This window comes from Gouania willdenowi, chromosome 20, assembly GCF_900634775.1.
Source record: "Gouania willdenowi chromosome 20, fGouWil2.1, whole genome shotgun sequence".
NCBI lineage: Eukaryota > Metazoa > Chordata > Actinopteri > Blenniiformes > Gobiesocidae > Gouania > Gouania willdenowi.
Window position 1 is genome coordinate 21,106,056 of NC_041063.1, and position 26,773 is coordinate 21,132,828.

General features: G+C 37.2%; 1 protein-coding gene across 6 annotated transcripts in view; it reads right to left on the reverse strand.

Annotated features, from left to right (window-relative positions):
* Positions 1-26,773, reverse strand: part of LOC114453917 (dipeptidyl aminopeptidase-like protein 6) — a 312,385-nt gene that overhangs the window by 86,670 nt on the left and 198,942 nt on the right. For all 6 annotated transcript variants that reach the window (XM_028433929.1, XM_028433928.1, XM_028433930.1 and 3 more), the window contains one exon: positions 13,664-13,778. In XM_028433929.1, coding sequence (XP_028289730.1) covers positions 13,664-13,778 — 115 coding nt within the window. The remainder of the gene's footprint in view (positions 1-13,663; positions 13,779-26,773) is intronic.

Sequence of the window (26,773 nt, forward strand, 5' to 3'; positions counted from 1 at the left end):
AATCTAAATAATTATACCTGTTCTGTGTCACTTGTGGAAAAGTTGGTGGTTTCTTTCATTCTTTTTTTTTTTTTTAACTCCGATTAGCACCTTTAATGGCAGCTCTGTATCACTGATGTGAATGAGCTGATATGGTGAGGAGCTTTGTGACTACTGCGGTGGAGATAAAGCGCTATATATTATAAATCAAGTCCATTTACAATTGTATTTCTTTTTTTTTTTTTTAATCTTCTTTCTTTCCTTTTTTGTTTAACATTATATTCTCTAACCAAGTACATCTTCAATGAAGTCCTATGATATCATGGTGAGGCCTAATTTTAAGCCCCTTAGGTTTCCTACGTTGTTAGAGCCTAGTATGTAATTTAATGTAATGTAATTTATGTAAATTAATCAAACCTGAAATGTAATAACTGAAAAAAGTTTAAAAAAAAGAAGAAGAAAATAAATGAAATGTAATAACTGGTTAATAATGTCATGAGATGCTGGCCCAAAACATTAAAACTTTTTGTATTTCTTATATATATAAACTTTTTTTTAATATGAAGGTAAGAAAAAAATGTATACATATATATTGTGTATATATACACACAAAAAACATACTTATAAAACATTTTGCCCGCCCCATAATGTAATAATGAAAAGTTTTCACGTTCTAAGCTCAGCATCTTGTTACATTATTGACCAGTTATTACATTTTGGGTTTTATTACATTTTGTTTATTTTTTTTAATAACAATTCGGGTCTCGTCACATTTCCGGTCATTGTTACATATCTGGCTCTAACATGCTTCACCACCACATTCATTCTTACTTTACTCTTTCCCTGTCATATAATGTATTTCATGTGTGCAAACACAATAAAAGCTAGGAGCTAACATTACGGCTAGCTGATGGATTGGAATTGGAAACATTAGACAGCAACTGAACACCCAGTCCTCAATGTGTTGGTCACTATGACATTGTTCAAATTGCGATGGCTTAACAAGTGGGCAACATCGTGTCCAGAACTGTTTAACCAGTGCTCCCAGTCTGCTGTGGTTCGTGTCCAGAAGGCCTAAAAGCCTAATGATTCCTAATGAACATGTTTAACGAGATTTGAACGTACACGGCTCTACGGCCCGTTGATCATTTCAGACATGCGGTCATAATGTTATGGCTACAGAATAGTAATTCCTACAAACACATATATTTTCATTACGAGCATATTATCTAAACAACAGGTGTGCACATTGGGTAAATGCCAAGCAGTCATAACAGCCGTTTGATGAATGAATAGAATACAAAGTGTTGTTCTCTGCACTGTGATGGATTGCCTACAGCCTTTCAAAAAAAAAAAACTCTACAACTACAGCAGGCACAGTGACACATTTTGAAATGATAGAACCAGCAACCCACATGTTGTAGGACATGCATTTTACACATCCACATTTGTTGTAAACCACTTTGAAAATCCAGAGTTTTCCTATTATTACATCTTCCACGTCATAACTCACACAAAACTGAACCCATTCAAACACTTAAAACAGTAAACTATGGTCTGCTGCAACAAAAATCAGAATCAGAATCAGAATCAACTTTATTGGCCAGGATGAATGAATACACACGAGGAATTTCTTTTGGTGACCTGTGCTCTCTCAGGTAGTATAACATTAAATAATAACAATCAACTAGAATAAAGAAAAAAAAAATAAAATAAAGAAAAATAAATGAAAAAAGAAGTATAAATATAAGAGTAGTTAGACTAATATGTGCAAACTAAATAAAAATAACAAGATAATAATAATAGTAATAATAATAATAATAATAATAATAATAATAATGAAATAAAATAAGAATACAATAATAATAATAATAAGATAATAGTGCAGTAGTGCATTGATGAGTAGTGCAGTGCATTGATGAGTAGTGCAAATAGGTGAACATTTAAATGAAAAAATTATGTCCATGAACATTCACAGTGACAGGTTGTTCCAGGGTTGATATGTTTAGTTCCAGGTTATATCACAGTAACATTTGTATTACATTTTCAGCAAACCTTTTCTCATTCATTTCTTTTGGGACAAAAATCAGTATACACATGCTTGTGTGCTATGATTTGGAATCTGCATGGATTCATAATAGAAAGGAGAAAAATGGAGTTTACGGTGTGAAATACTTCATTATCCTTTATTTCAGATTTAGAGTCAATTTTAAAAGCAAAGAAACAATTATAATAGACAAGATAAAAGCACATACATATAAAACAGATGAAAACTATTATTATAAAAGACAAGTGACGCACATAGCTTTGATGCTGATTTGTCAACAGCCAGATGATAGAATTCATCAAGCGACAAATACATTTGTACATAAAGTTTCTCATAAAAGTATGAAAAGCGTAAACTCTTGCATAACTAAATAACTGACATGTACCGGTTCATCAAAGCTTTTTTAGACAATATCCTTAGTCATGGAGTCATTATAGGCAACTTGGAGCTTAAGTAAGCTAGCCTTTTGAAACCTAGCCCACAATGGTGGCAGTATAAAGAGAAGCACAGTAAGCTATGAACATTTTCTGTGCACATTGAGATTTTTCTTGCCAACATATTGGCCTGGTCATATAACATTCAACATTGCCTGTACACATCACCATCACCTTTCATTTCATCAGTAATCATCAGTAATAACCCAGGTTAAGCTAAATCGACTTTTCTGTGCGCTGAACATCATAAAAGTGCGGTTTGGGCTTCATACATTAGTTAGAGGGTGATTTGCTCCTTTCTTACTGCAGGGTGAGCCCAAACACCTCACTCCAATTTGATGACACGTTCCCACTTTGACGACAAATTTGACGCGGCACTGAGCTGGAGCAGCCGCGTCGGGGAGCAGAGTGTTTGACAGTGACATAACCAAAAGAGACCTTCAGGGAAAGCGCTAAGCACAAGTTGCTTAGTTCTGCTTTAAGGCATTATTCTTTCACTCCACAATTAGTGGTGGTAAGCTACTATTGTAGCCACAGCTGCCCTGGGGCAAAATAACAGAAGCGAGGCAGCCATAGTGCCACATTGGCCCCTCCGACCACCACCAACACTCCCTCACACATTACATTGATACATAGTTTAGGTCCCTACCGCCTTTTGTTCTGCAAATTAAATCTGCCTCATACAATTTTGGCTTGTTAGCATGTCAAAAGGGGAGGGGCCAAACTAGCATGGCTGCGACACACATCTGACTACTGTTACAAAAACAATCTTCGCTCTAATCTGCAATGCACGCGTCCATGAGATCATTTTTTAAAAACTATTTTTCAGGTTGTATTATTAAATAAAGTGAAAAAAGACGAAATAATTCAGTTGTTGAGTCCCTCTAAATTGACTATAGTGACTTTTAATCGCAAACTGTCAGAAACACTGTCAGAATTTCTAAAAACCTGCAATTTCTCAAAAACAGTCTCACAAAATACTGTTAAATCACACAAAAATAGTCTATAAATCCATGAATACTGAAGTGAAGATCTCACAATGACTGATACCTGTCATTTATTGCTTGTATATTGTTGGGACCATAGATACTGTGTACATCAGTTATACGTGAAAGTCCTTTGTTGTGCCCACTTGGGCACAACAATGTTGAAAATGCTCTTTTTTCCACACATAAATTCTGCTTCCCACTGAAGAAATCACACAGTTTTCTTTCTTTAAACGGCAGAAAAGGAACCATCAGCTAATCCGTCAAACGACTGAGACAGTTTAAGAAGCAGCACACGATAAAACAAAGGCTGAGCATTAGCGACATGTCACTGATGGACAGGCATAGTTACACAATCCAACATCCTCCTCTCTCTTTCACCTGACACACACTTTGATCTGTGCAATGCTGCTATTTGTGAAATCACTGCTAAAAGAGGTGATGGATTGATCAAAAGCAGCTTCTGAGGAAAGCTGGCATCGTAGAAGCACATGAAGCATCTTCCTCTTGACATGTGATCCCTTCACCTCACACACAGGCTGTGGGATCAGCTCTCCTCAAGTCTGAGGTCAACTATCAGTGTGTATGCACCACGCACACGCACACACACACGAGCAGCAGCCAAATGCAGTCACGGCACCAATGCAGCAAAGGTTACATAAGAGCAACGTCCACAGATTAGGAATCCACAGTTCAGTTTCAGGTCAAAGTCTGGTTCACACAGGTTACAGTGAGTGGAAAACATCTGTATCAGGTAAGGTTTCAAATCTAAGTGACCACAGAGAGTGAGAGAGGGAGTAAAGAAACAGGGTCGATGGAGGTCAATCATCCAAAGCAGCGTCCACGAAGAGTAAGGCTTCTGATTTTCCAATTTAATCTTTCCTAAATTATGTTTTATGGTTTACTCATTTCTGTGTCACGTTCCACTTTTCCGTTTCCATTCTGTTTCATCATTTTTCCCTGTTTAGATGTATTTACTGGCTGTTGAAATTCCTGAAATCATAGCAAACAGGCTAAATAGTGTTAACAGAACTGATATTAGAATATTTTATGCAAGTTAGTGAATGATCACAGTTATGATTAGCTGCAGAATAATAATCAAACATATAATCAATTTAACTTTAGACAGCAGCTTGCACACATAAGGGATAAAGTTCCTGTTTACAATATTGTTACTACTACTTTTATCATTGAGGATGCATGTACTGTAAATGCATTTTCAACCCTTTCAATCTTTTTCAACTTTCTTCAGCATTTGAAAAAAAAAAAAATTTGAGATTATTTCTGATCCTTCAACCTATTTCAACCGTTTTCATCATATCTTCTGCATTATTTCACAGAGCGTTCATTGGCTAGGCTAATCCTATATCAATGCTAATGCTAGGCAAATGCTAATTCAGTGTTACGTTAATTGTAATGATATACTATGTTAAGAATTAAAAACCTAGCAATTCAAGGCTATTGCTAGGCTAATGCTAAGTTACTGCTGATGGTAGCTAATGCAAATGTTAATTCTAGGCTAATGCTAGGTAAATGCTAATGCTATACTCATGTTAAAATAATGCTAATGCTAAGCTATTGTGAGGCTAATGCTTAGCTGATGCTAGGCTAATGCTTAATTAATGCTATTGCTAGGCTAATGCTATTGCTAGGTTAATTCTTAGCTGATGCTAGGTTAATGCTTAGTTAATGCTTAGCTAATAGTAGGTTAATGCTTAGTTATTGGTATTGCTAGGCTAATGCTAGGCTACTGCTGATGCTAGCTAATGCTAACATTAATGCAAGGCTAATGCTAGGTAAATGAAAATGCTAATGCAGCATTGATGTGGGCCAGCATCTGCATCCTCACTTACATTTTATTGAGGAAATGCAAATATTCCAGTTGATTTCACATTTCATATGATTTAGATAATTTACAAAATTGGAATGTTGCGTTAAAATCACATGAGATTGAGTCACTACAGCAACGTTAGCCACACTGCTAGACTCAGCCACTTGTTTAACAGGAAAAAAATCCTGTGGAAATGTGTGATATTGTTCACCTTCAGCTAAATTTGTCTTTGTACCAGAGCCTTTTCAGATTTGACTGCAGTCGTAATTAGAGCTGGAATAATTTCATATCATATTATTACTAATGATTACTAATTAAATTTAATATTATACTAATTTAATTATTTTGGAAGTTGAGCCTCTGAGATGGCTGTAGTATATTAACATAAATATATGCATGGTGTGGATTGAATTTTGCTGAAACGGATTTGCTACTGTGAATATCCATGTGTTTTCAGTTTAAATAAAGAAATATTCAATAAATGTTGAAGTGTTCAGATATGGTTTGAAATCCTTATTGTATAATAGTAGCATTGATCAAGTAATGTTAAATAATCAATACCTGAAAATCTAATTGATAGATTTTTATCATTTGGGACAGCTCTAGTCGTAATAATCTGAACCGCTTGTTCACCTAAACACATTAAAAACACACTTCAGATGAAGCTCTGTATACATTTTCAATCACAGGATAACATGATCACTAGTTGAACCGTAACACGTAGCGTGATATTTTGAAGGGGATTATTGGTGGAATTGGAGATATATGTCTTTTTGTCAAACTTTCTACACATTCAGTCACTTGTTTTCTCGTGAAAAATAAATCATGCATGTGAAGTATTTCTGTGTCCTATTAAGGCCAGATTTTAAATAAAAAAATTGCGTCAGATTGAAGTAGAAACTGAAGGAGAACATGCAATTTCAATACAAAAACCCTGGAGCCACTGGAGCTTAAACTATGGAGGTTCCCACTGTGAGGCAGCGATGCTTCCCATCGCTTCAAATTAATCTGCTTCTGTTCCACTTTCCACAGTTGGGCAGCGTTCAGCATTAGCCAAAGCATCCTCCATAACTGGCTTATCACTCCATTATAGTCACACATTCCCATCCACTGAAGGTCTGGGAGTTTTATTCAATTTCGTTTTTTGGCAAAATACGACTTGTAAACAAACTCTGAAGTGACTTTTTTCCCACCAATCCAAATGGCTCCACGCTGCAGAAACAAAGCATCGCACAGTGTGTGTGTGTGTGTGTGTGTGTGTCTGTGTGTGACAGATGGACAGACACCGACTGATCCCCAGTTCCTCACCAACTTCATCACAGGGAACACAAACACCTTTGAAGGCATCTGCTCAGTGCCTTGCTGGAGTTTGGGGATTGTGATGAAGGCCAGACGGCTGCAGGCGAAACAGAAAAACACACACGTGCGAGGAAGCGGCATCTTTCCGTCAGACGAGGAGGATAAATACTGAACTTCTAATGAGTCATGATGGACAGATTTAGGAAGTGAGCGCTGAGGCAGTAATCAGAAAAACAAAGTGAGACGTGAGGAGGTTTAATTCCACGTTTTTATGTGTGGCCCTGAAAGACAAACTCACTTTCTGTGGTTAAGCATGTCTTTATCTCGCCCTCACAGAGCTCTGTGATCACGGGGCAGAAATGTAGAATGAATCATAAAAAAAGTCCCATCCCCAGCAGGGTCAGCTCAAATGAGCAGTTTATATGCAAATTTGGCCCAATCTCCTCCTCCAGCGTGAAGCAGCGACAGAAGCCGTTTCTGTCCAAAACTGAACCAGGAGGCTAAAGTGGAAGCGTTTCCACTTAGCCCAGTCAAACACAGCCGGCTGTCTGCACCTCTACATTTGGGTTTGGGGTGTGTGGAAATATCTGAATGTCAAACATTCAGATCACACGTGAGTTAACATTTATCACAGTGAGGACAACAAAATGTGATCGTAACTGATTAAAGGGCTACAATATCAACATTCAGCATTTAGAATTATTACAGGTGGAAAGAATAAAGGGTTTGTGTTTAGAGTCATTCCGTGAATTTTTCTGTATTGTTTATTCTGTCACTATGAGTATTTTTGGAGTTTTTTTTTGAGTCACTGTGCATTTTTTTTTTAATTTTGTGTATTTTTGTTGTCATTTTTGTTGTGTTTTTCTGTCATTTTGTGTGACTTTTCTGTATTTCTGTGTCTTTTGGAGTCATACTGTGTACTCTGTACTATTGTTTATCTTTGTAGTTTTTTGTTGTCATTTTGTGTAATGTTTAATTTTTGTGTATGGTGTATTTTTTTTTATTTTAAATCTGTCAATTTTTTGTTGTTTTTGTCAATTTGTGTATTTTCGTTTTTTTCTCTATTTCTGTGGGTTCGTTGGAGTCATACTGTGTATTCTGTCATATTGTATATTTTTGTTTTTATGTTTTTGCTGTCATTTTGCATATTTGTTGTAGATGTGTAATTTTGTTGTTGGTTTGTTTTTTTGATTCACAGTATTTTTCAGTCATTTTGTATTTTCCTCTGTGTTTTTTGATGTACGTTGTACGTTTTTGTTATCATTTCTTAAGTCATTTTGTGTATTTTTCCTGTGTTTTGGTGCTATTATTTTTCATTTTTCAGTCATTTCACATATTCTGTCATTTTGTATAATAATTTGTTGTGTGTTTAATAGTCATTTTAAGTCTAGAGTCATTTTATGTATTTATTTTGAGGGCTGCATAGCTTTTTAAAGTATACATCAGATTCTTTTCCATTAACCAGTATATTGTGCAGGATTACGCTATGTTGCATTAACAAGAAAATAGTCCACTGTATTTTAGCTTTCAGTGTAATCTATTTACCATAACTACATCAACATGAGCACCCTGTGGCGGTTGTTCTACTGAGGTCTCCAGTCCATTAGTGGCCTCCTGATTAATTCCTGATTGGCTGAGGAATGGCTCCCGCTAAGGAATCTGGAGTCCACAATGAAGCACACTTTTCAGTTTTAGACTTTAGGGATACAGTCCAAAATGTTATGTTCACACAGTGGGGATTTCCTGCCTGAAGCAAAGAGCCAGCAGCTATTTTCCTGCTGTGGATACGGACACTTTTGCTGTTTTTTGTAATCTTGTCTCTTGTGATAATAAAGTATTTCACATTCACACTAATTTTTCATTGCTGCTTCGGGGCTTGAACATGAACACTTGGGTTGATATCCTGGTTGGGAGAGCATCAGACATAACGGTCTAAGGAGCAGGATCAATGAGTTGCAAGGATAACCTCTGGGAAAAGATAACAACACACACAGATTTTGACTTTGGATACAAAGAACAAACACAAAAAGTGTGATTTCAGCTACACTCCAAATTAGAGCAGCGTGTGATCCTGCGACTCTGACAGTCTGTCAGTCATCGCAGCATCCCTCCGTCAAAGGAATAGACTAACACCAACAGGGAGTGTATGACCCAGTTGTTCTGTTGATGCAGAGCAAGCTGTTGGTAATATGGAGCCATCGGTTAAAGCAAGCGCACTTTGTCAGGGGAAAACAAAGCAAGAAGGAGCTCCAAACTCTACGTGTGAAAGAACAAAGTGGTTGTCAGCTGCAGTTAGAAACCGGCCAGCCTGTCTGGAAGAGGGAACATCCATCAACTAAATCCTTAGTAACCGAGTGGAAACAAGGCGCTGTCTCATAACTCCAGACGGGAGAAACACCGCCACAGTTTACTGCTCAGAGAGCGGCTGCCTTTGTTGCCTCCGTGAGGGCAAATAAGTTGTTCTGAATTACAGGATTTGATATTTCATAAGAAAAAGTCCTCCCTAAAGAGTGATAACAGTACATAACGGTAGGAATGCATATCATTTAGGTGGTTTGCAATGCAAAGAAATCCCACTTGCTCATAAAAGGCACGGAGTTAAAACCTTTATGTCCAATTTTCTTCCATCCAAAGGAAATGTTTTCATTCAAAGGCCACCGAGAAAAAAAATGCATTCATGCAATAACTCAATAACATCCAATAAAAAGCCATTTTGTCAATTCTAACAAGAGGTTTTCACAGTAAACTACCAGAAAATAGCAATTTACAGGGCAATGCATTTCTAAAAAACTGAAGCTATTTTACAAATGATTCAATTACATACCAATACTTTTTATTTTTTAAATCTGCTACCTGTGGTGTACCACAAGGGTCAGTCTGGAGCCTTAATTTGGGAGCTTTCAATAAATAAATGATATTAGCTGAGCGTCAAAAAAAGGGAATATATAATATCTGATTTCAAGTTTTCCCAATTTACATTTCAGGGACCTTGAAATATGCTGAAAATGGTTATTACAGTTTAAGTAAGTGAAATCTTGTGAATAACTATTTTTCTCGGCCTCAGAAGTTGTACACTAAATCCCGCCAAATCTCATGAGATCAAGCATGTGATCTTGTGAGATTTTATAGGTTTTAAAAGCCTGCGTGCGTTGTCTTTTAAACACCTGCTACATGTTCAACAAGGAGTTAAATGGGGAATATTGTGGTGAGAACATGTAGGAGATTATAGATATAGAGAATGTAGAAATGTTTACACATTTAGAGCCAACAAACATATGTTTCTGTTTTGAGGAGCGCTTGATTTTAAAAATCGTTAACGTCATGCGTCACACAACATCAGCTTGAACACAAACAGAAAATATATATATATATATATATATATATATATATATATATATATATATATATATATATATATATATGTTACGTTATTAGGAAAACTACTGCAATAAACTGGAAAATTAGGATTATCTGTCGCCTCTAAAAAAAAAAAAAAAAAAAAAATGGATGCGAGAAGTCCAGGGTGTAGATCCTGGACAAGCCCCCATTTGGTTACAAGCTGGTTCAGAGGAAGGACAAAATGTAGAAACCAGAAATGACTCTTTAACATACAATAAATTGTATTAAAGAAACTAAAATTAATATGCAATAATTTCATCAGTAATGTGTGTAGTAATGTGTGAGGGTTTATGTGTAGGTATGGAAAAAAAATAAGCTATCTTAACAAACCAAGTAACCAAAGGAGCAGAGAGAGTGTACTGCTGCTTGAGCACATATATATATATATAGGTGATGTGTCAACCATTATGGCTAACGAGGGCAAAAACCTAATCCACTTCAGGTAGAAGAGCAGCATCGCAAACACTGATAAGAATGTTTTTTCATCCCCCCCACATCCTTTCGATCATTAGAGCCAAGAGTGTCAGATTCAAATTTTCAGAGAGTTACAGAAATCGATAAATGCCACATCATTGAGAATCCAATGACAGAGTTGTGGGGGAAGGGGGTCCTTCAGACATGGCCATCATAGAGTATCATCGGGGGAATACTAATCCCTCTCCAACAACACATCCTTGCTCAGAGATGTATCCACTCCACCAGAGTGTTAATAAGTAAACATCCAGAGAAAGGCTTGACTGATTAAATGCAATGTTCATCCTTCTTGGCTGTGACGTCCTGTAAAACATTTAGACCCTCAAAATCCAGTTAGAGTTTAGTGCTGCAGCTGTTACTTTAGGTTTGTACTCCTTAGGTTAAATTCAGCTAATTAAAATACTGTAAATTGCTTTAACATTATGACCAGTGTTAGGTGATGTCACTATTTAGCTTTGGCAGAAGCTTAAAGATTTAAACCAGTTGGGGAAAAAGGAACTCCACTGGCTGATGACGGCAATGTGTAATGCAGTGTTTTTCAACCGTCAGGATGTGACCCCATGTGAAAAACTGATTAAAATTACTTTTTTAATTGTTATTCTTTTTTAGATTACCTCATCACACAGAATAAATATCAAACAACTGTATTCTATATTGAAATCTTCTCAAATATAAATGTAGATTAAAAAAAATGCAGTAGAAAAATATATTGTCACTACTCTGTATTTGTGACACTTTAATAAACATGATTAAATACTAATTCTAAAGAAAGAAAAAAGTGCCTGAGGTCACCAAAAATTTGTGATATCAGACCCAAAAAAAGGTTGGGAACCACTGGTGTAATGTGTAATAATGTGGCCCCAGTGTTTTGTTATTTTTTAAAGTGGGTGAAAAAGGTGGAAAACTCAATGACACACATGGGAAGAAGAAGGAAAAATTAATGGCAGTCCCAAGGCACACGCAAAAACCTTTATTTTTTTTAATCCATGCAAACACCTTTCAAAATAAAGGTGCATTGGTAAATATGTAAAAATTTATTTTTTGAAAAATCATGAAGTAAATAAGTAAAGCTTATTCAAACAAGTAAAATCCCATCAACATTCCACTTGTGTTTTACTGACCCTAGGATAAAGGGTGACAAATTATTTACAAAAACTAATCAGCGTCCTTGAGGAATGATGTAGAGGGCTGCCTGCAACAACAACCCAAAGCCCAGTAATTGCTCCACTATTTCAGAGCTAGATTCTGTATGTTTTCATTTCGTCTGCCGTGTGTCGTGACTCTGCAGGGATGCAGCAGTTCAGCTTTAACAACACGACACAGAGAGGAGACGGATTACAAGCTGGAGATGCCACCTGCCCCGTGTGCTGTGTGCGGAAAGTGGCTCAGAGAGAAGCTCCAGTCCAAAACAAATGGCCTGGGACAAAAAAACATGTTGCAGCCACTGCCAGGCTCTGATGGACTGATTTAGGACTGCATCAACACCTGCTCCCATAAATAGGACTCAGTGCAATACAAGCAGTTTAGATACTACTGATTAAAACATTGACTAAGGAATGAATCTACATAAACATCTTTATGATCAATATATTGTTAAAAACATGCTGTGACAGCTTTTTTTTAGATGGAACAGTGAACACAGCTGTAAAGCTACTTTACTTTAGTGCTGCTCAGCTTGATTAGGGCTGCAACAAACATATGCTGAAAATGTCCACAAAAAAAATCAAAAATATGAACTTTTAAAGGCAATATCTTATTGGAATTACATGTAAATTTGGAATAATTTTAAACAAATATAATTTATTTTATTCTTTTTGTTATTTGAGAGGGACAATGTACATTCATCAACATTACAGTAAATGTACCAGAGTTAGCCTAATAGCTATTTTTCATCTGCTGACCCTGGACAGCTGCTAAAAGTCACCCTAAAAAAACCTACCCACATTAGTAGAATTCTAAAGCAACATAAGAACATTAATAAAACTTTATAACTCACCTATTAAAAATGCATAATTCAGTTTCAATAAATAGTTCAATACATGTTTTAAATATAAATGTAAAATGAAATGCAAGATAAAATGCAAGATAACTCTATGACTATCAGGGCTGATGATTGCAAAGATGCTAATATTCACATCCAAATATAAATATTAGAATCCATGAAAAATTATACAATAAAAAAACATAAAATTCCAGGTTTGCAAAATTCTGGGAATTTAGTAGTACGAGATGTTCCATGAGACTTAATAGGAAAAAAAAGTGGAATTTACAGAATAATTTGATTGAATTGGCCTTTAATAGGTGAGTCTATTGAGTCATTACTATCAATAAAATGTTTTATTATTTATTTATTCAATTATTATTACAAATATTATTTTTTTTTATTATATTATATTACTATCATATTATGTCTTTGTATCCAGACCACTATCATTCATGGACAAAGCTTCCACAGACCAGTAGGGGTGAGTTGGGGGGGGGTTAGGTTTCCATTAACTGTGCTTTATGGAGGTGCCTCATTTCCAAACTGTGTATAATCAATAAAAAGGCGTAATGCGTGAAAAAGTGGAAGTAGCAATTTTTCAAAATGAACTACCTAGAACATGCACAACAATAAAATACATTTCGTTTTTTCAAACTTCCTTTTTTGCAGCCACATATAATGATTTAAAAATCCAATGCAACTATTGTTACATCGATATGGACAAAAAACATTTATTGTCTTAATAACAGCAGAAACACTTTATACAATTCAAATAAGGGATGTTTTGCAATTTTCCTACAAACTCATCCTCCCACACGTGGGTTTATGAACAAGATTTGAGTAAAAAACGTGTGATTTGAAAGCGTAGGCACGCACAAGGACACGATGATTACTTAAATATTGTGTACTCACAATGAAAGTTACTGAAAGTGATTTTTAATTTAAAACCATAATGCAGTTTGAGTGTGTGGATGTGAACAGATGCTTTATTGACTAAACGTTAAATGTGCAAAACTGAAGCTTATGAGGTCGCGCTGAAATACAAGTGTACAATGCTTGGAGGTTAAGTGACCTTCAGCCATGCGGCGGCACAAGGGCGAACACAGACACAGCCACACTCCCACTACACCCACAGTTTTGCATTGTTTGATTGTGGAGGCTAATGGGCACGTCCGTGCATGACAATGGCTGTGTAAATGCCCCCTCCCACTCCTGTCCTTCGACGTGTACCTGGTGTCAACAGGATGACGGAGGTGACGATCAGTGAGCAGATGACCAGAATGACAAGGAGGGCGATCGCTATTCCCTTCCAGTTCCTCTGCGGAGGGTTGCTGCCCACCAGCTCCTGCAGGGGAGAGGAGAGCGGAAACGGTCAGAGACAAAGCTGTCATGGGAACCAATTAGCGAATGACAGACAGAACAGCATCAAAATACACAAAGTCATAAGGGGAGACATTGACGGGCATGACACGGACTCATGTTTGCCCTTGACTGATAACCCTTCTGTTTGTCTTGCTCCAAGTCGCAGCCTCTGGCTTCTTAAGGAGACATAATACCTCCAAGAGCAGGAGGAGGAGAATCCCTAATGAACCCAGCATCAGTGGCCATTACATGGAAACGAATCAGACAGATAAAAATAGAGCTCACGGCGCAGTAGGGAATCACTCAGAGAAGCTTTAAGGTTGAATATGAGACTTCAGGCTATTTTCCGTTTTCCCCATCCAACAAATCCACAAACAAATAAACTCATAGCAGTTTTAAAATAGTCTTGAAAGCAAACCAAATCTTAACAGCTCGATTTGAACAAGCACCTCAGGATATATATATATATATATATATATACACAACATTTATATATAAAAGGGCAAGAACAGGAGGAACGCAGCTTAGCGCAAATCAAATCAAATATTGTGAAATGGATTCGACACATGGCAGCAGGTGGTTCAGTTCAGCGCTAAATCAAATGAGCAAAAGAAATTCTCCACATATCGTCAAACAACAGCTGAAATCAGTGCGTCTGCATGTCACTCTGATGATCTGTTTTCAAAAGACGAGCCAAGAGGTGGCATCAGCAATACCTCCAGGAAATAAAACAATACCCATCAAATATATGCATTTTTTGCAGCCTTTGTGATGTCAGCGCATCAATCATACAATACCTGTAAGCGCCGTATGGTGCTTTAAAATGCTTGGCCTGCTGTTCTCAGATGTATATTATCATTTTTCACCACAAACGGTGGCTAAATGTTGGAGGGCAAGCAAAGGAAAATGCACAACTGTTGTTTTACTGTTACCTCCAGAAAGGATGGGTGTTTATTTAATTAGACTCGCTTCACACAATGAACACGAAAGTTCATAATTTGACAGCATTAAATAATCAATGCCTTTTTTAGACCATTTAAGTATTATTGATGTATTTAAAGGCATGAGTAGGCAGTGCATGGGGGAGAGTTTAGCACGGTGGTGTTTCAGCAAAAAGCAAAAACAAACAAAAGCAATCAGAGAGGGCGAACCTCTACTTTGTCACATACTGTTAGTTATCAGTGATGTTATCAAGATCACTATCCCTATTAATAACCCTACTGTAGGTCACAGTGGCCCACATTTATCAACCTAGAGTGAAAACAGTTGCAAATCTGGGTGCACATCTGAGTTATGAAAACATTTGTATTTGACCAATCCCAGCGCACCAATGATCAGGTGCTGATAAATGCAGCGGCTGAATTCAATCGACATTAACATGTTATGCCCTCAAATATTCCTGGTTTGGAGGGCCCGCCCACTAAGGCCAAACAAACATTGGCAAGGAAATAAAGGTTTCCAAGATGAAAATCAGCATCCTCACAGCTGAGGTAAAGAAAAACAAAGATGTGAAACTGGAAATTAAAGGTGCAGTCCGCGACTCTCAGATCCCTCTCTCTCCCCTCCCTCCCCGCTGCTCTCTTGCCCTGCCTCCAAACATTCCAAAGTCCCTCCCTCAGAGGAGCTAACAAGCTATCGTTAGCCAGACAGCAACATCACAGTAATATAACATGCTCTATTAAAAGCATATTACTGCAGCGCTTCTCTCTCTATGTGCACACACCGCAGCAGCAGAAACACAGTGTCACTGACAGCTACAGCAGCTCACACGGAGACTGCTGGCACACACGAACAACACATGCACTACTAATGTAACAATTACAAGTCAAACATAATTTAAATCAAGATGCAGAAAAGTCACCAATTCCATCATCTACTCCTTCAGACCATACACTGTTAAAAAGACGGCGCTACAGCCCCGGGAAAGGGGTGGGAACTGTGAGTAACAGCTGTCAGGCAGCCCATCAAACACAATCCTGGCTCTGATTGGTTCTTTTTGCTCGGTCGCGGTGCATTCTAGCAATCAGGAGTAGGAGGGAGGGACTCAATGAGACTGCGTTTTTCACACAAACTACTAGTTTGATGTAAAGCTGTCCTTACATAGTGACAGCTTTAGCAAAAATGACAAAAAGTCACTTTTATAAGAGTTGCAGACTGCACCTTTAAGGAGCTCATTTTAAATGCCAGAATTGCTAAATACCGAAGCTTGTGTGAATGTGGTCGAACGCATGCCATACACTCAGATCTGAACGTACGAACAGTTGATGAATGAGAGCCCCCATTTTTTTTAGAAGAAAAATGTAACTTCTGTGGGATTCCCAATCCCACAAAGCAATGCATGAAACTTTTATGAAGATCAAGGCACATGAAGTCACAAAATATTTGTTTGTGATGGAGTCAAACAATCTTGTGAGTCGCAATTTCCACTTTCAAATTTTTTGCTCACTTGATTCTCCAATTGTTTTTTGGAAGAAATACCTTATTGATCTATGCAGGCTAAACTGATTCTTCATCTGTGTTATTGAAAAGTTAGTTATCATCCTCAGCAGCTTAACTCTACCAGGAATTATTGGAAAACTCAACATTTCATTGTTTCCTGCTTAATACCCAAGAGGTGAAGAAAGAAAAATAAAATATGACAGTTCGCCAAAAACCCATGTACGCTCAGGGAGAACATGCTGTGTATTATTGTCAAAGTTCTTTTCCCCTATCATAAATAAAGCAGGACTTTTTAATGCATCTGAAACACTTCCCACACCCCAGAAACAGGAGGTCCAAAGCCCAAAGTGCTGAGAGGATTAAACTAATTGGTTTAGAGAGAATGAAAAGAGAAAATGAGCACATTGTCTTCGGGGAGCTGTGGCTTTAATGGATGCACACTCAGGCCCTCGTGCACTATGAAGCAAACCTCTCTGTGACCTGCTTCCCTCTTTAATTAAAAAAACCCCACCAAGACTTCATTAGCCCACAGATAAGGGCGGTCAGAGCTATTTACTAAACTGTTCATTACACACCGTCATTAAAAGCACCACTGTTTGGTCATGTGGTGAGCACAAAGAGGGACGCCGCAGGAGGAAGACAGGAAGTCTTGAGGAGTATATACACAACACCAGACATTTAGAAAACATGAACTTGAGGCTCTGACTATCCGTTTCATAAAAATAATAATGAAAATAAAAATGACAAAAAAAAAAATCACAATAGGAAGGGAATTGCGGAGTTTCCATCAATTTGCCAGAATATTTTTGAGGAGGTGTTGAACTGGAAGCATGGGGCATGTGTAATAATGATAAGAGTGAAGGGGAGGAATATTCCCAGCCATAAACGTAAGGAAATATGTCAGAAATCAGTGTGTTTATTTCGTATTTTAGATGGATGACGGCAGTTTATGGAAAACTCTGTCCTGGACTTAGATCTGAACCTGATCCTACAGCAAGAAACGGCCTCTGCAATGTGTTCGCACTGCTAAATTATTAACATGCACTAAAGTATTGTTTAAATTGATATTTTACCTGCACAAGCTATCCCCTTAAAGGGCCAGCTGCAGGATTAGCTTGAAGAGAAAAGTAAGGAACCAAAGCAGGGTTCCTACAGATTCAGTCAATTAAATTCAAGACTTTTTAAGACTTTTTATTGTCGATTGAAGTCAAATTAAAGACCAACTTCACAGCAAACAAATGTATACAATTTTTCTGTGTCTGTGTCTACTGCAGACTTGCAACTGGTGGCCCCCCGAAGTAAACACACAAAAATACACAAAATGACAACAATAATCAAAATTACTGCAAAAAACACACAAGATGAATATAAAAATAGCCAGAAATCTATAAAACAACAAAAATAAAAACCACTGAGAAAAGTTATTAAGAAAATTTTTTGTTGGACAGGCAATTTTCGTTAAAATGACAATTCCCCATGTTGTTGAAAGTGTCCCGCTGCAACCACGTCACTGTTCTCCTGTTGTGATTGCGCGATATTAAGGTAAAATTATAAATTCTTTTAAAAATGAATGTTACCATTTATTTTGAAATATGAAACTAATTACAATCATAAAATCATACTTATTTGTTAAAATTTACGACTTTTGAAACATTGATTTAAGACATTTTAATGACATTTAATGCCTTGTTTTTAGATTTATGAATTTAATGTTTTTAAAGACTTTTTAAGGATCTGCGGGAGCCCTGCTCAGGTAACATGACTGTGGTCTGGGAGAACATGCAAACTCTAGACAAAATGAAGTCAATGTTTTGAAATCAACTGATTCAATTGTAATTCTAATATTCTGCGTGGGACGAGCCCATCCTCAAATATTGATTATAGTTAACACTAAAAATAAACAGGATCTATGAGAAGAAATTAAACAATCTAATTAAACCAGCCGTTGAGTCGATTCGTTTCAGAATCCCACTGATGAAATGCCAGCACTGTGGGATGTAAGCCTAAAGTCTACAATGGGATTTATTGCGTCAGATTCGGTGCGGAGCTATCTTTCAACAACAATCTATTCTTCCAGCAGAAATGAAAATCCTCTTAGAGTTTTTTTTTTTTCTGAGTGTGGCGCTGAGCCTGCAGCTTGTTGTTACGACAGATACAGAACGTGACTGAGTGGGACGAAAAAAAACTGAATTTAAAATTAAAATTAAAAACACATTCATATTGTAGAAAGCACACACTCACATATACCATAATGGGATGCAGGGTTGGGTCAGTTACATTTTTCAATTACAATTACGTCTTCAATTATCCACGTTCAATTACAATTCAATTATGATTATGGTCACCAGCATTTTCTCCAAATACAACCATTACTTTTCCCCTGAAATTCAATTGCAATTATGTTCTCAATTACTAAAGTTCAAATATAATTAATCACAGTTACTGAGCCTGAAATGATAACTCCATAAAACATTTTAATGCCTTATGATAAGTTATGATAGCCTCATATCAGGAAAAGAAAATCCAAATTGTTTACATTGTTTTGCCTTGCCTCTGATATTTGGGTGTTTTTCACATTTTTCATGCCTTACTGGATTTTCACCCCAGTTTAAGTGTGCTAGTAATCATATTTAACTAGTTTTTAAGTTCTTATAGCCTTATTTCAGAATTTTTCTTTAAATTTTTTATCATATTCATATATATATATATATATATATAATTAAAAAAAATATTCCGAAATGATTCCATTGTCATGCCTTGGCACGGACAGTTTTTATAGAATTTCCATGACAATTACGAATACGAAATTAACTATCTTAGCTCAATTACAAATTTCCTTTGATTACAATAGCAACAGATTTTTTCAAATACAATTAAAATTACATCATAATTTTAATTAATTCTCAATCTCATGATAGCAACTATGGTTGACCCCAACACTGATGGGATGTAATACAAACACCTCTGAGTTCTCAATCCATCAAACGCACATTGAAATTCATATCTTCCTGCATTGCTGAGCAATAACAGGCTTCACTGTAGATCGGGCCTGGCTTTATCTTCATGCAAGTTTTTTTTTGCAGGGCTTCTCTAAACGCTGCTATCTGTTGAACAAGTAATGTACAGCCGCTGAGCCAAGCGTCAAATGTCATGCTTTATCTTAGACCAGCTACTCGTTTCCAGCAGGAAGTTTGGTGTTTAAACTTCTTCATCCGTTCTGAGAAAAACTTCTCCGAGTTGGTGCCTTTTCGACTTTGAAGTCAGATCGACTGATTCCAGCAGACGCTGGATTTCCTGAGACCTGAACCTGAACCCGATCTGCACGCCTACTAAAGCTGTCTTATGAGTCAAACTGCCTCTGAATATAGTTTGGCAACAATAAGAGTCAAACTTAAACCACAATAATGATCTGCAGTGAACTTGACCTTGGACAAAAAATGTAAATCTAGCAAGAAAAGTAAAGTCACTAAAAATCATGTTCAGATTGAAGCATGAGGCTGCACACGTAGGCTAAAAAACCTTGTCTAACCTTCCCAATCCAACCTCTGCGGTTTGCAATTAAATTCCTGATTGGACTAATTAGCCATGCCTTTTGTGCCAACGTATTGCTGCGGTGATTGCGAGCGGTAAGAGGCAGATTGATGAGGTATGAAATGAGCCTCAAGGAGATGGACGTCGGTGCTCGCTGGGACGAGATATAAATAAAAACATCGGAAAGGCTGCGGGATGATTGGCTGACAGGTGAGCTCAGAGCATGACCACGACATGACAGACGGAGTAATAAAGACCCAACGCCTGCAGATGGATGATAAACACACAGCACATGTTGGATGGACTCCTCCGTAACTGTCATGTTTAAGTCAGTGTGAGTGTGTTTAGCCACCATTAGCATCTGTTGCTAACACAAGCATCTGATCACAGGATGTTGTCCTTCACTCCTAAATATGCAGAAAAAAATGTTTTGCTGTTTAAACTTGAGTATGATTATGGTTCTGGTTAAATTTTGGAACATTGAAAATATTTTAAATAACTGATGCTGATATTTTAGATGATGCCTAGATACATTTTGCCAACTATATTTACCATCCCAGTTCAATTTAGCAAATTCCCTGTTTTTTCTCCTGTTAATTTCTGTTAACACTGACGGAAAGTTTCCATCTTTTAAAATGTTTCCACTCTCATTGAAATGTCAGTTTTTTTATTTGTATTTTTTAATGTGAATTCTAATATTTTATCAATTTTCAGTTAATTCCAATAAATAATTCCTATGAAAATTTAAGGCTTTTGAATATTCCCAAAAATATTCAGCTTAGGTAACTGTGGAAATGTTCCACCCCTTTGCAATCCTATGTCTGATGCAAATATTATTAAGATATCTTTTGTTATGATGTATTTTTGTGGGTTTCTTAAACAATTCTAAGTTCCTAACCTCTTCAGAGGAAGTGGACATTCTTAAAAATAAATTCTAGTGTAGAACTAAGTGTCTTTAAATCCCTTTTGAAACATCAGTTTGAATTGCATTTGTTTCTTCTTGTACGTAGTTTATATCAATAAGGCAATGATAATTTTGCTGGAAAGGTTAGGGAACATGTCTGACAGTTATTTTAGGAGTAGTTTTGTTCATGCTTCATAAAACGTGAGCTAGAGTTAAGACAGAAAAGTCCCAAGGCTTGGTCCAAATGAAGCTAAGGAGTTCCCATGTGACTAAAGTAATCCTTTGAATGGGTGTAATATTTAATCAGCTTACCTCAAACACAGTAAGATATCGTTGAAATAGCTAAACCTCTCCCTTTATCTTTTATTGGAGAGTATCTCTTTTTATCAGGATGAAAATGTGAATTTCAATACTTTATGTGAGGAGAATCTTGTGGTGGTGCAACAAGCACCTCTTCAGCTCATTAAATACTCTTGATCAGCCGAAGGCTTCACTAAATTTCTGTCGATTCAAAAACTCCAAGAAAAAGTTAAGCCATGACTTCAAAGATCGTAAAAATAACTAATCATATTTCATTAAAGGGCCCACGTTAAGCTAAATTCACTTTTGTGCTTTAAACATCATAAAATGCTATTTGGGCTTCACGTGCCTTAAGTGTTTATTTCATTGATTCCCTCAATCGTTAGTTAGAGGGTGATTTGCTCCTTTCTTACTGCAGGGTGAACCCTAACACCTCGCTCCAATTTGATGACGCGTTCCCACTTTGATGACAAATTTGACGCGGCACTGAATTGGAGAAGCATCGCCTCCAGGAAGCTCTCTGCCGTGATTGACATATAAACAGACACGCCCACGAAGGTGAGCATTTCAGCGTCCTTCGCGCAGTGCTATGTATGTATTCTCTACAGCCTATGTATGTACCGGTGTACGCCCCGCCCCCACGCTCTGTCTCGTGTTTATAAAGTAGCATGAGCTCGGCTACAGAGTGGGTGGGAGGAGGCAGGGCCGTCCTCTGGCCCTACGTCACCGTGCGGGGGAGGAGGAAGTCAGTGTCCCGTCTGTAGACACGCCCACTCATGAATATGCATAAGTAGGCCACAAATCAGCCTGTTTGTGTGACTTTTCAGAGGCTAAAAACAGGTGAGTTTGGGAAAATAAACCTCAAATACTATGTTTTTGGGGTTCTTAGAACAAATGGAGATGAATGAAAAATAACATAATATGGGACCTTTAAAGAGCTTACGATTTAAGAAAAATTGTTTCTATTTTTATTGTTTTTAAATTAGCATCTACATTTAATTATTTAAGGCGAGAAGTATTAAGTATATGTTTAAAAGGTCAATAATGATGAGCTTACACTACTATTGCACATTGATGTCAGCCTCAGAATAGACTTTAAAGTTCTGCTGCTGGTGTATAAATCTGTGAATGAATTTGGTCCAGAATACATCAGTGACATGTTAGTCAGGTATGAACCCAGCAGGTCTCTCAGATCTATGGACACAGGTCAGATAGTGGAGCCCAGAGCTCACAGTAAACATGGTGATGCTGCTTTTAGTTGTTATGCTGCAAAGAAGTGGAACAAACTGTAGCAGCGCTGAAGTCAGCATCTAATGTGAACATTTTTAAATCAAAGTTAAAGGCACTTTTTTTCTCTACTGTGTATGATTGAGAGAGAGAGATTTTTGGTCATGTTGTTGATGTAATATGTTTGTTGATGATTTTAAAGGATTTTACCGATGATTTTAAATGTTCTTATTGATTTTAAACAACTGAATGTTTTATCATGTAAAGCACATTGAGTTGCCTTGTGTATGAAATGCGCTATACAAATAAACTTGTATTTCAATTTAAAATCAGACAGTTTCTAAGAGCCAAGGTATTTCACTTTACAGCCAATATGGTTTAATTATAGTAGATTCACTCACCATTGTGAGGGAAGCCTTGAAGCAAACAGAGAAAAAAACAGCAGGGTTGAGAAAAGAAATCGAATAAGAAACTGAGTTTTTAAACCTTACAAGGGAGAGCTACTTATTTTACCCATTACATACCGGTATGTATATTTCTATTACAACAGAGATTTTCAACTTGTGAGTCGGGACCCACAATTGTGTTGCAGACTAATTTTTAGTGGGTTGTAGGCAGAAATCAATAAAAACATTTTACTCTTTTGCCTTCTCTCTTCACAGCTCTGACAAACACCTTTAAAAAAGTAAAAACTGAAATATATAACGAATACCATAAAACTAATGTTGACTGTATCATCTCAGCTACGTCTTAGCTTAAGCTAGGTTCTATCGCAAATCCTTTGAGGCTAATGGTGAGAGAGGTCACGTTTTTAGCTATAGCGTCCAAAAATGTATTGAATATTTGTGTGAATCAAACCTGCTTGGGGGAAGCGTTGGTATATAATTTTATTATAATTAACACCGATGCTTCTAATGTATGAATGTAGTGTGTGAGTGAGTGAGTGTTGGTGAGCCTCGCTTCCGTCAGTCTGCTCCAGGGCAGCTGTGGCTGCAATAGTAGCTTACCACCACTAAGTGTGGAGTGAAATAATAATGCTTTGATTATGTAAAAGCACTTTGAGTGTCTATGATAAAGTGCTATATAAAATCCAATGCATTATTATTATTATAATGTTTTGAATAAAACTTTACTTGAAGTTTTATACATAAGGCTGACATTACACTGTCATTAGCATGAAATAGGTGTTGTGAAGGCTGTCATTAAAGCTGCAGTTAGTAGAATCCTCTCTCCGCTCCATTTTGAAACCAAAATCGAAGCTGAACCTCCCTTACCAGTATATTTTCAAAATGCTCTTAGCAATTTTTTTCTCAATATAGACTAGCGACAAATTGTAGATTTTTCTGGTATTTTAGAGACTAACATGAATACACGTATCACTCATGGCTGTAAATTTTAGAGCCTTTCATGTCTCCTTCTGCTAAAAAGGTTTATGGAGAAGCTGATTTCATTTTCCAGCAGGACTTGGCACCTGCCCACACTGCCAAATGTACCAAAACCTGGTTCAATGACCATGTTACTGTGCTTGATTGGCCAGCGAACTCACCTGACCTGAACCCATAGAGGATCTATGGGGTATTGTCCAGAGGAAGTTGAGAAACACCAGACCCAACAATGTAGATGACCTGAAGGCTGCTATCAAAGCAACCTGGGCTTCCGTTACGCCTGAGCAGTGCCACAGGTTGATCGCCTCCATGCCACGCCGCATTGATGCAGTAATTCATGAAAAAAGGAGGCCCAACCAAGTATTGAGTACATATAAATAAACATACTTTTCAGAAGCCTTACATTTTTGTTTAACATATAATTTTTTTTTTTAATTGATCTTATGTAATATTCAAATTTTCCGAGACACTGAATTTTGGGTTTTCATTATCTGTAAACTATAATCATCAAAATTTAAAAAAAGGCTTAAAATATATCACTATATGTGTCATGACCCTATATCATTTATGAGTTTGACTTTCTGAATGATATTCAAATTTTTTTTTAGTTGTACCTGTATGTTGGCATTTTTGGGGTTAAGTGGAGGGATCCAGTGGGGTTAGGTTGGGTTCATGACAGCTTGTTCATGCTAATGACAGATGTCATGTCATAATAATGACGCCGTAATGTCAGCCTTATGTATAAAAATTCAAGTAAAGCGTTAGCATGTTTTGTATGCCGTCACCGCGTAAAAATTGAAAGCCGTCCAATTCCACAACCGAGTCCATTGTTAAGCGCTGTGAGCCATGAATCCATAAACATCCTCATCGTTTCCTCCTCAGTTTACAAGCGATGTTGGGTCTCGCTGCATAGGCTGGTGTAGCATTAGCACGGAGTGCTAACAGCTGATGTGTTTAAACAATGGGTCCGTGACTCCAAGCAGTGACTCCCAACACGATCGGCAGCAGAAAAAGTAGCGCAGTTTGGGCGTCCAGTAGTGCAGTTTGTATTTACATATATGGCAATAAAGTATAATATATATTCTATATTAAACAGCAGTGTTGTTTTAGCTGTTAGAAAGTTGGCGAGGGAGGAGCTCACATTCTAGGAGGCGTGTTAGGTGAAGTTACCTGCCAACGTGGGCAAAATCCAACTCGCCCGTTTGGAGCTGACTTTTTACAAAATGTGGAATAACAAGGGAGGAGGAAACAGAACTTTTTCAACTTTGGCCCTCTGAATGAGGCTACAGGGATGTATATCACTGTAGCAAAACCATTATAAAGTGATTTTCCATCATACCTCCCCTTTAATGCACTTTAGTTTTTTTTGGAATGCATGTTTTGTTTTATTTGAAGGCCTAATATAAATGAAAAACTTTGTTGTGCTTTTTTGAAAAGCAAAGGCTACTGGAATATCTAAAAAATGTCAAAATATTCAATAAACATTTACTTTCTTTAAAAAACAGGTTATTTATGCACTATTAAAAAAAATAGTGAAAAACTTAACAACCGCATTTGATATTCATATTCGGCCAAGCATTTATATTTTATTTGGCTTCGGAGACAAATTTTCATTTTGGTGCATCCTCAGTTTCCAGACCGCTACTATGAATATCCCAGTTGTTAAATGAAAAAGAAAGGAAAACTTTTATCTGCTTAAAAAGGAAGGGTCATCATAATAAAGACATTTACATGTAAAACTGCTCTGTTTATGCTAGCTTAAAATAGAAAACTAATCCAAAGGAAAGGAGGCTAGCTCCTTTTGCTGCATCAGTGTCTTAAACCATAAAGTTTTCAGCGTGTGTAGGCTACATGTGGATACAGTCCCTCCGGAATCACAGCTCATTAATCTGACTTGAATCAACACACTTAAGCTATAGCAAGATGTCTGTTGTTAATGGCTTTGTGCTGCGCTAATGCTTGCATCTGCACATTTTCTATACATGAATACAGATTTCCACGTTTAATTATACAGTACGGTCTAGTCGATGCTGGTACAGACACACTGCATTGCCATTGGATGTGCACTATTCTTGCATTTCCATAGGGAAAACAGGGACTATAGATAGATATCACGGATATGCAAATGAGGGATGCTAACAGCTGGAAGCAGGGGTGAAGTAGCATCAGCTGTTTGATAAATGATCAAAAGATGACAGTGGGAAAAAACTGATCAGGATGGCCTCAAAAACTGCAGGTTTTATGTTGCGTTCCCACCTGATCTGCAGCAGTGATGGAAAGTAACCTTTCCAAATGTAATCAGTTACAGATTACACATTAAATGCCCAAAAATGTAATTTGTAATGTAATCTGATTACTTGGATCTTCTAAGTGTATGAATACGACCATAACTGAGAAGAATAAAGAGAACTATTTTACATTAAATTGCTTATCCGTATTCCATGGTTGTGATTGTATTGTAACACATAGATAAATTATTCTCTGCTCAGGCTTTATTACATTCATACCCAACATAGAATCAAAGCTAACGATAGCTTGCCAACAGCGATCAGTCAGGCTGTTTAAAGGGCCCTTAAGCTAAATCAACTTTTCTGTGCTTTGAACATCATAAAATGCTATTAGGGCTTCATACACATGCCTAAAGTGTTTTTTCATTGATTCCCTCAATCATTAGTTAGAGGGTGATTTGCTCCTTTCTTACTGCAGGGTGAGCCCAAACACCTCGCTCCAATTTGATGACGCGTTCCCAATTTGACGCGGCACTGAGCTGGAGAAGCCCCGCCTCCAGGAAGCTATGTGCCATGATTGACATGTAAACAAACACGCCCACAAAGGTGAGCATTTCAGCGTCCTTTGTACAGTGCTATGTATGTATTTTCTACAGTCTATGTATGTACCGGGAAACGCCACGCCCCCACGCTCTGTTTTGTGTTTATAAAGCAGCATGAGCTCGGCTACGGAGTGGGTGGGAGGAGGGTGGGCCGTCCTCTGGCCCTACGTCAAGAAGTTTGTCTAGAGTTGCTCAGAAAGTGACTTTTCAGAGGCTAAAACTCTGGAAAACAGGCGAGATTGGGAAAATAGTGTCCTGTGTATAGACACTATTTTTTTGGGAAAATAAACCTCAAATACTATGTTTTTGGGGTTCTTAGAACAATTGAAGATGGGTGAAAAATAGCATGATATGGGACCTTT